This window comes from Loxodonta africana, chromosome 3 (assembly GCF_030014295.1).
Source record: "Loxodonta africana isolate mLoxAfr1 chromosome 3, mLoxAfr1.hap2, whole genome shotgun sequence".
Taxonomy (NCBI): Eukaryota; Metazoa; Chordata; class Mammalia; order Proboscidea; family Elephantidae; genus Loxodonta; species Loxodonta africana.
Genome location: NC_087344.1, coordinates 183,886,790 through 183,897,860, shown reverse-complemented (window position 1 = coordinate 183,897,860; position 11,071 = coordinate 183,886,790). Strand labels below are relative to the sequence as shown.

The window sequence follows — 11,071 nt, the reverse complement described above, 5'->3', positions numbered from 1 at the left end:
ACCGTCAGATCCCTATCAGAATTGTCTTTGCATTATAATAGCCACCTTGTTCCCTGTAGGGATGAAAGCCCAAGACTGTGGATCACATATGTTTGGCTGGAGCTGGTTCTGTATTTTTAGTTCAAATAGGGAAGGATTTTTGGTCCCTGGGTTTTTTGTAGCTTCTTCTCTCAGGCCAGGAGAATGGGTTAGGAAAAGATTAAAAAAAAGAAAAACCACAGCCCACTTCACTCTCTGGCTCAGGAAATTCCAATGTTAATGAAGTCACCTGGAAAGGGGAGGAGAGGGTTCAGATAAATAGGAGAGAGTAGGACCCCGGAATATCGACAAAGTTACTTATCTCGCTCAGCGATGACTGTTTTACCTGAGATTCCCGAGGGGTGTGTAGCCTGTGTGTACTGGCTGGGTCAAGATTGCCCCTGGGAGTCAGGCCCACAACCTGTGCTTCTGCTATCTCAGAAGCCGTGGTCAGTTCCTCCACTCCCGGTCCAAAGCCCAGCGCCAAGGTTCCCCAGCTGGAACGTCACACTCCAGGGTCCAAAACCAATCTCTGCCTCCTGGAGGCTTTTCCTCCTGTCAGCCGCGTTGCTGCGCTGCCTGCGTGCAGTGTCTGGGCTTCCCCCGAGGTCACTTCTGGGGGCTAGGGCTGCATCCCATGTTTGTGCCATCTCAGGATGCCGTGCTCAGCTCGCTTGTGCCCAAGCCAAAGCCCGGCGCCAAGGTTTCCTGACTGGGACGCTGGCTCCAGGCTCCGACAACAGTCATTGCTTCCCTGTGGTTGTTCGTTCTCAGACTCTGTCACTCAGGTCAACTCTTTAGATCTGTGCTTGATGGTCAGGATTCGTAGATTGTCATGTATATGATTGATTCACTTGTTTTTCCAAGTCTTTGTTGCAAGCGGAACCCGAGGTAGCTTCTACCTAGTCAGCCATCTTGGTTCTGCCGCTAAACTCCCCAATTTATTTTTTTATTCCATTATTTATTTATATAAGTCTGAACTTATTGATAAATATCCACTTTATATTTTGGGTCATAACCCAATAAGCCCATTGTTCTCCTGTCAATTCTGACTTATGGTCACCCTATGCATGTGTTACAGAGTAGAGATGTGCTCCATTGGGTTTTCTTGGCTGTAATCTTTTGTAGAACCAGATCACCCGCTGTTTCTTCCATGGTACCACTTTATTTTTTCCTCAAATTGTCCCAACTTTGGCCATTGGGAGCTCTTTCATTTCCAAAGTTACTTGGGTTCTCATCTCTCCCCACCCACCACTTTCAGCGAGGTTGTATCAAACATTTGTCATACTGTTAGATTCTGGTGTTACATTCTTCACTCCCTCTTGGAATCCTAGAATTTGTTAAATAAGTTTAAAAATTTTTGCATACATTTCTTTGTGTTGTAACATTCTATAGGTTTTGACAAATTCATAAAGTCATGTATTCACCATTAGAGTATCATACAGAATAGTTTCACTGCCTTAAAGTATTTCCTGTGCTTCAACTATTCAGCCCTCCTCCAACCCTGAAACTCTGGCAACCACGAAACTGTTTATAGTTTTCCCTTTCCCAGAAGTCATATAAAAGGAATTATACAATATGTAGCCTTTCAGGTTGGCTTCTTTTACTGAGCAATTTGCATGTAAGATTTAATCATATCTTAGTGTGATTTGATAACTCTTTCCTTTTTATCATTGAATTGTATCCAATTGTGTGGGTATATCATAGTTTATTCATTCATGTATTGAAGGACATCTTGTTTTCTTCCAGTTTTGGGGAATTATAAATAAAGCTACTATAAAGACTGGAATAGGGATTTTGTGTTAACTTAAGTTTTAAATCAGTTGGGTAAATTCCTAGGAGTGCTATTGCTGGATTATATAAGGCTATATTTTTTTTATATATATATACTTAGCTTTGTAAGATCTTAAGTCAGTGTTGAATAGTCAGAGTTTTCTAAGAATTTTTTATTTTACTTTTTTTTTTAGTGATCCTCACAGTTCTGTTAGCCCCTCTCTGCCCCGGTTACTGTCCCCTGCCTCCCCATCATCAAGTTGAAACAGCTTTTATCCTCCTATAGTTTTTCCTAATTTTTGCCCCGGTTTCTATTTTTTCTTTATGATTTTGGGGAAGGAGCCAACAGCTTGTAAATGCTCATTATCTTTAGAAGATTCTTAGGAGAAGAGTCTGATTCATTCTGTTTTTACCTCTTGTCCTTCTTAGTCTCGCTAACACACACCCTATACCATCAGTTCATGTCTTTATTAGGCCTTGAAATCATCCCCATTAGAAATTCTGATTTTACATTTAGGAAAAATAAAACTAAAATTTATAAAGTCTATTTAGTTTTGGAAAGTTTGTACTGATGGACTATTTCCCTGTTTTCTTTCTTTTTTTTATGGGTATAAAATGTTTTTTTTTTTATTTGTGGTAAATGTATATGTAACAAAGAATTGCCATTTCAACATCTTTTTTACGTATACGATTAAGTGACATTAATTACACTCATCATGTTGTTCAACCATCACCAATTTCAGTTTCCAAATTTTTCCATCCCCCCAACAGAAGCACAGTGTCTCCAAAGCAATGTGCCCCTCTCTCATAGGCATATAAAGCTATAACTATTTCATCTCCTCAGTAAATTGAACCTTGCATGGAAACAGCTTCTTCTTTATCTCTAATAATGCCTTTGAAAATTTTTAAATATGCTTTTATTTATTTTGTTATTGTTGAGAATATACACAGCAAAACATATACCAATTCAACGGTTTCTACATATGCCATTTAGTGACACTGATTACATTCTTCAAGTTTTGTAACCATTCTCACCCTCCTTTTCTGAATTGTTCCTCCCGCAACAACATAATTTCACTGCCCTCTTAAGATTCCTATCTAATCTTTCAAGTTACTGCTGTCATTTTGATGCCATATAGAAAGTTTTTAAAAAATCTTCGTCCTTAAGGTAGACATTTTGCTATTTAGCAAGCTAAAGAGTTGTTTGGTTTCAAGAAGACACCAGGGGATATTTTTGGTTCAAGTTTTAAAGTTTATCTCAGGGCAATAGTTTCAGGGGTTCCTCCAACCTTCATGGTTCCAGGAAGCCATTGGAGAGATACAAATCGAAAACTCAATGAGACACCATTTTATTCCCACTAGGATGTCTAAGGAGCCCTGGTGGTATAGTGGTTAAGAACTAGGATGCTAACCAAAAAGCTTGTCAGTTCAAATCCACCAGCTGTTCCTTGGAAACCCTATGGAGCAGTTCTACTCTGTCCTATAGGGTCGGTATGAGTTGGAATCGACTCGATAGCAATGTTTTTTTTTTTTTTTAAGGATGGCTGGGATTAAACAGCAGGAATAACAAAAAACAGAAAATAACAAGTGTTGGTGAGGAGGTGGGAAGTTGGATCCCTTACCCATTGCTAGTGGGAATGCAAAATGGTATAGCCATTGTGGAGAACAACTTGGTGGTTCCTCCAGAAACTAAAAAAAAGAATGACCATAAAACCCAAAACCAAACCCATTGTCATGAAGTCAATTCCAACTCAATGACCCTATAGGACAGAGTAGAACTGCCCCATTGTGTTCCAAGAAGCAGCTGGTGGATCCAAACAGCTGAACTTTTGTTAGCAGCCGTAGCTGTTAAGCACTGTGCCACCAGGGTGTACAACAATGCTCATTGCATCACTATTCACAATAGCCAAGAGGTGGAAACAGACTACTGGTCCATGAACAGATGAATGGATAAACAAAATGTGGTACATATATACAATGGAATACTACTCAGCCTGTAGGAGAAATGAAGTCTTGATTCATGCTACAATACGGGTGGAGCTGAAAGACTTTACGCTGAGTGAAATAAATCAATCAAAAAAGGACAAATATTGTATGACCTCACTTATATAAAAAGGTGAGAATATGTTATTTATTTATTTTTAATAAGGATTTAGCTTGAAATTAATGTAAGCTGACACCAAAAGGAATGTGATATTTACACTAGGGATTTTGTTATTCTCCTAAACAACTAACCCCAGTAACAGTCAACTAAATTAAAGATCAGATTTTTGATAGAATGATATCTATGAATACTAAGTTTTTTCAAACCAACATATTGGATTTTCTTGTATTTAGATTTTTATTTGTATTGAAACATTTTTAGCAGAAGAGTGTAGTGAGTCCAAATACTGAGGAATGGATACATTTTTTTTCTATACTTTGTTTTAAATATTTGCTTATATTAACTCCCATTTTCTTCACCTAAGAATGTCAAGATTAGCTCATCTTATTATTTCTTCACACCTGGTTGAAGTCAGTATTTTCATTTCCTTTCCCCTAAAAACTTCAAAGACTGACTTAAAATAGAAATGATAAAGAAGATTTGAAAGACACAGCAAAATAACTTTCTCAGCCATGAAACATAAATTGAACTAGATGTATCAGTTTGTATTATTTTGTTCAGTGGTACACAACACAAAGTGCAAAATATCAGATAAAATGTTGATTTAAGACTTTAACAACTTTTTAAAATTTGTGTACTTATCTGTCATTTTCATAAATACTGATTAACAGCAAAATTCTTAGAAAATTAGGGCGTGAAAGGAATAGAGCCAAGGGCTACCTGACTCTTAAAGATCATAAAGTCAAGCTATTTAGATATGCAGATAGATAGATAGGTTGGTAGACACAAAGATAGATAGATTATAGACAGATAGGTAGATAGAGAGACAGGTATGTAGGTAGGTAGATAGAAAGATAGATACATAGAGAGATAGGTAGTGAGGTAGGTAGATAGGTAGGTAGGTAGGTAGATATATGATAGGTAGACAGACAGACAGATAGATAGATGATGGAGAGATGACAGATGATAGATAGAAAAACAGATGATAGATAGATAAATGATAGACAGACAGATGATAGACAGAAAGACAGGCAGACAGATAGATAAGACATGTGTATGTGTGTGTGGGTGAAGTGTTACAGCGTGCTGTATCTCATGTCTCAGGTCTTGGATGTTCAAAGTCAGGGAAACGTGAATCAGCAGGCACAGCTCTTCATGTTGTGACAGCTGCTCATGTAGCTGACCTGTGAGCAACTCTGAATATTCCATCTTACTTCCACACCCTATATAGTGACTCTTCCTTGAGATGTTGGTGGCTTCAGACCTGCAGTGACATTAGCGTCTGCACTGCCATGAGCCTCTGGGAGGGGTGTTCTCAGATGGAAGAGTCTCCAAGGTGTAACCAAAACTGGTCTATCTGGTGCTACAGTCCCATTTGGGCATCTGATTCTCAATTTGTGTGGTAGAAATCAGACATTTCTCTAAGGACTTATGTTTTGGATGTGATGTGAGACTATGGGGAATAGAAAGTGACCTGTTGAGTACAGTTCTTTCTCTTTAACCTCTGAAGTACCTAGCATGTGTAATAATCTAAATGAACAATTTGGTGATGACCCAGTTTACATATACCTGGCCTCGGGTACCAAAGTGATGGCTCTACCCCTGATGGTCATAGTCAGGTCATGGTCAGTGGTGATCTCGGCCAAAAGCCCTTCCTTCCTGGTAGGATGAATGACAGTCCTGGGAATCCAGGGACAGCCCTGCTTAAGCCAGGGACATGATGCTGGGTTGATTCAGGACTCCTGCATTCTCTAGAGCATAGCTGGTGAAAACTTCAGAGGTTCTGAGAATCTCCTCTTCCTTTTTTTCTTCTTCCTCCTTCTCCTTGTCTTCCTTCTTCTCCAATTATAAAGTCATATTCTTGAAAACTTCCTGATCATTTGGCCCAGGCAAGGAAATTCTACCAAAATCACTTTAAATGTTTAATGCATAACATTCTGTCAGTCCCAATGATATTAGGAAGGGGTAAAAATAAATGAAAAGACTAATCACTAAATCCATTGACAATATATATCTTCAGTTAGCAACATGTGTTCAATTAGTAGATAAAATCTATGTATTAAGTGTGGGAGGATAATGTGGTAGGTTGAGGAGAATGGAGAGTTTAAGAAGATAGATCACAAACATGCAAACCAAAAACCACTGTCTTTTAAAGACCTAAAATCTATTTGGAAAGAGAATGAGAGAAAGTAGACATATAAAATCAGCCCAGATTCATTTCCCGCTCCACCCCCCACCTTGCAGATTATAGACCTTAGTGCTCTGATCCTCTCTCTTCTCCACAAATGTACTCTCACATGATGGTGGGAGTCAAGATAGTCTCTTATATTTCTAATTGGTTTTGTGCTATTTAAACCAGGTATTTTGTTCTTGAAAAAAAAAAAATATACCACCATGTACCAGTTAGTGCTCAGCTACTAACCAAAAGGTCACTGGTTCAAACCCACCCATCACTCCTTGGGAGAAAGATGTGGCAGTCTGCTTCCATGAAGTTTTACAGCCTTGGAAACCCTCTGGGGCAGTACTCTGTTCTATTGGGTAGCCATGAGTTGGAATCAACTCCATGGCACTGGATTTGTTTTTTCCTTGTTTACTTGCAGTGTAGAGAAGTGCTAGGCAGTGACATAGGGACATCATGACACCCACCAACAAAGTGTCCCCACAGACTGCAGTAACATAATTCCAATGTTGTAACTTTATTCACCAGCCATGGCACAAAAAGTAAGGTTTCAGTGCCTGAAGATAGCTCACACTTAGGACTGAAGGGAGAAACTGCACAAGAGTGTATGAGGTAAGGCTCTGAAAGGCAAAAATAAAACCATTTTTCCAGGGTTAGAGAACATATTGGGGCACTGTTTCCCAAATTTTAGTTATTCCCATAGATAACTCCTATATTTACAGTAACTACACACCACATATGAAATAGAAATTCCTCAACATTTTTACTTTAAATTCACTTTATACAAACTTAATTTTTTTAATCTGATTCATCATAAACAAGATGAAATATTCAAATTATATAATTTTGTAGCACAGAATTAACAGAAGTATACACTTAATATTTACATTATTCTCTTCAGTGCCTAGACCATCTCCTGTGACACGAGGGGTCCTTCTACCTTGATTGGGAGACCCTGGTAGAAAAAGGTGACTGCTTTTAGCAATTTTTCTTTGTAGGTAAATGAGACATTTTTGAAAGGCTTTTCATTAAGGACTTTAATGCATCTTTGTGAGGTCACCCTTCATTGGTGGAACGGGGAGTCTGTACATCTGGAAAGGCATTAGCTGGTGTCTCATGTCCTGCCCTGGATGCAGAAGGAAGGGCCAGGAAGGAGGAAGATTCCAACTGGAGAAGAGGAAAGGATAAAAGCAGAGGGCACGGCTTCCTGGAATTCAGCTGCCAACACTGTGTGGGCACGAAACAGTGCACCCTAATGGCCCGTATATCTGTGTGTGTTCCCCATTAACTGCGCACAGCACAGGACTGTGTCTGTTCTCTATTGTAGGGGTCATCAGAGGGAATCACACAGGTGTGGTTCAGTAATTAGTCTTTGAATGAATGCTTGTGACTTTTGTTCACTTCTATTTCCTTCAAGTGCTGACTAAGAGAACTTTTGTTTAAAAAGATAAAAGCATTCAAGTACATATTCTTGAAAACATCAAGGAGGAAAAGTACTGAGGAGACTGGATCCCACCCTGCAGTTTGTCCCGGGAGAGAAGCACCTCTAGGAAAGGTGCTTCTGTAGAAAAGGCAGCTTCATAGAGGTGGAGAATATGGTTCTAATCTGGGCTTCTATGGGAAGAAAGAAAGAAATAAAGAGAAGAAAATCCAAGCTTGAACAGAGTTAAGAGAAGGCCCAGTACAGCCATCCCCTACCTCCTATCCCAAGAGGTAGGTATTATTCTCCTCTGTTCATAGACAAAGGTCCAAACTAAGAGAGGAGAGGGAGCCTACCCATGGTCACACAGCTTGTCAAATATGGAACTGGGACCAGACATCAGGTTCCATTTAGATCTCTCCTTCTTTCTAGAACACTGCCAGATTGTATGAGGAGAGTAGAGCTCCAAACTGGTTTACTTGACATGTACCCCACCGTGTTCAATATGGACAAATCCTAAAATTAAGTAAAATTTATAATGACATAATCATTAATGCTTAAAGAGGTGTAAATGAATGGTAATTAATTTTAATGGCTGAGTTTCTAATAAAAGGATTTACCCTTCATCTTGAATCTACCAATGATTTCTGTATCAAACAGTTTAAATAACTAATAAGTAAAAAATACATATAAAATTAATTGTGTGAATGGCACTGATTATTAGGTTGGATTTTCCAGTGTTTCTAAAGGGGTAGGATGACAGAAAATATGAACAACCTTCTTAGTTCTTATTGGGTAAAGTGATGCAGGAGAACCTAGTATACAATGTGAGGAGAGAGTTATGTTCAGAAAGCTTGCTTTCTGTTGTAGTTCCAGGAACTGAGCTGCTAGAGCATCTCAATTGTAATAGGTGATGCTGTGGTGCTAGTGGAGCCCATGAGGCCCAAAGTAGTACAGGTTTTATAAAGGCCTTTAAAAAAAGAAAGAAAGAAAGAAAGAAAACATTGCTGTTGAATGAATTCCGACTCATACCGACCCTATAAGAAAGAGTAGAATTGCCCCATAGGGTTTCCAAGGAGCACCTGGTGGTTTTGAAAGGACAAATTTCCGTTAGTAGCAGTAGCCTTTAACCCCTAAGCCACCAGGCTTTCCAAGGCCTTAGGAATCAGCTTTATGTCTTCTATTTGAAGACACAAAGCAGGTGAAAATAAGACCCTAATGATCACCATTTTGCTGAAAGTTTGGAAGTATACTGGTGGGAGGCTATGGAGATGATCTGGGGCCTTACAGCAGTCCATTTTTCAGGGAGGAAAGGAAACTTAGATCAGCAAGCCATAGAATCAAGAGGAAATGCATTATAATGACGGTTTGGAGTAATGAGTGGAGTCCCTTGGTGGCACAAACGGTTGAATGCTTAGCTGAAAAGTTGGCAGCTTCAGTCAACCCAACAGTACCTTGGAAGACACGCCTGCTTATCTACTTCGGAAGGATCACAGCCATTGAAAACCCCATAGAGCACAGTTGTATTCTGACACATGGGGTCGCCATGAGTTGGAACTGACTGGATGGCAACTGATACTGGGGTAATGAGAATGGTGTCACAAGGTTTCCAGGCTCCCAGGTAGTCAGGCTTTTTTCACTCCAGAATATATAACAAATTGACAATCAGCTAAAGTGGAACAGGGAAGGCAGTTTTGTGATGCAGGGAAGGTGAAGGATAAGAAAGGGCTCTTGTCCTCAGTCAAGAAAAAGAGCCTTTGGGGACCAGTTAGAGAATTCCCTAAATTCTCTCACTGTTGTAAGTTACTGAAACTGTCCCTAAGGCAGGGCCTCTGAGTCATGGACACTTATTCCAGTGAGGAGACCCGGAAGCAGGATGCTTCCTGTTATTAGGGTCCCTGTCCAGCCAGTTAGGGTTGGAATTAATTTGGTTAGGAAATTCTTGGACCAGCCCAGTTTTAGGTAGCTCCACTTCCCCCTGGGTGGGGCAGCAATCCCTTATATAAAGAGGTCCTCTGCTGCAAGGCTAGCATCCTCCTGATACTTGATTCCCGATCTACTTTGGAGAACCTGGTGAGTCTGATTTCTTGAGTTCTTCTGTTTATTGGTTGCTATCAAATATTTGAACTGAATCTGAAGACAGAAAATTGGGTGTGAAGAAAGTTAGCATTATGGGTTTATGCCATTAATTGATGAAAATTGTGAATTGGGGCATAATGATACAAGGATATACTGCTTTGACTTGGTTCTGGTAGACTGAAAAAGAAGTTAATAGAAAAGCTTTGGTTTGAAGAAGAGTACAAGGTAATATTTTTTTTTTCCTTTCCATTTCTTTTTGAGTCCATTCTGCTGTGATTTCTAAAGTCATTGAATTCTCCCTGAACAGTTGCTTGCTCTTTCCCCATGTGTTGATGCCTTGTAAGAAATAATGCTAGGAATTCCTTATGAGGTTGCTCAGGATTTCAGAACTTGTGACTGGCTTTCTTGAAGATGTTATTTTCATGTAAACATCGTTAGTTGCTGCTTTAGAAGAGAGAGAATTTTCCCAGAGCTAGTGAAGTAACAGGCTAGAGAGGAGAAGACAGACTGTGATAAAAAACAGAGTTAAGAGATAATAACATATCTCAGAGACTGGAGAGGTGATATCCAGTGGAATCAAATAAGCTCTGGTTTCTCTGTCTGTAGAAGTTCCTTCTTGTGAACACTGTTATCTAATTTCTTTCAGATTTCCAGAGGCTCCAGAAAGATGTCTTACCAACAGCAGCAGTGCAAGCAGCTCTGCCAACCACCTCCTGTGGTGTGCACACCTAAGTGCCCTGAGCCATGTCCACCTCCAAAGTGCCCAGAGCCATGTCCACCTCCAAAGTGCCCAGAGCCATGCCCACCCCCAATATGCCCACCTCAGCCATGTCAGCAGAAATGCCCTCCTACACAGATATACCAACCCTGCCAGCAGAAGTGTCCTCCTAAGAGCAAGTAACAGCTTCAGGACTCATCAGGATCATGAAAGGATAAGGACAATTGGCTCAGACTCCTTCCACAACTCCACCTTCATCTTCTCTTTCAAGCCAGTCATGGACACAGCTTCTCTATCCATTAGTCCATGATCTTCCTGTGATGATTCCCAGCAACTGAAGTTGTTTTTTTTTTTTTTTTTTCCTGCACTGTTTTACTGCTACTCTCCAGGAGGTAACTGAGAAAGGGCAGTCCTCAGCTCTGCCAGGATCCCAGCACTTCAAAGGAAGAACAGTGGCACACTCCCCTGGTCCCATCAGATAATTCACTTGATGTCTTCTGTGTCTGTAAACTGGGCAGGGATTTCTATCACTTGGTCAATTGTAATTTTCTTTTCACTTCCTGAATAAAGTACATGTTTTGAGATAGGATAAATATTTTATTTCTTTTTCAATCCTACTTTTCTTAGCAATATTATGCCATAATTTTAGTTCCTTTCTATTCTTCTTTGATCCCAATAACCAGACTCTCACAATCACTGTTACCTGAATTTTGGATCACATCAAAGATTACTTTGATATTATTTTGAACCCATGTTATTTTTTTTAAATACTCTTTGATT

The 11,071-nt window shown here is 39.7% G+C and overlaps 1 protein-coding gene across 1 annotated transcript; it reads left to right on the top strand.

Annotated features, from left to right (window-relative positions):
• Nucleotides 1-9,192: 9,192 nt before the first annotated feature.
• LOC111751943 (small proline-rich protein 2E-like) lies at nt 9,193-10,616 on the top strand. The gene has a single exon (XM_064282606.1). It carries the CDS (start codon nt 10,241-10,243, stop codon nt 10,472-10,474), a length of 234 nt encoding a protein of 77 aa, XP_064138676.1. The 5' UTR covers nt 9,193-10,240; the 3' UTR covers nt 10,475-10,616.
• The last annotated feature ends 455 nt before the right edge of the window (nt 10,617-11,071 follow it).

Excerpts from the sequence above, each read along its gene's own strand:
- LOC111751943 (XM_064282606.1), top strand. The coding sequence starts at position 10,241 with ATGTCTTACCAACAGCAGCAGTGCAAGCAGCTCTGCCAACCACCTCCT.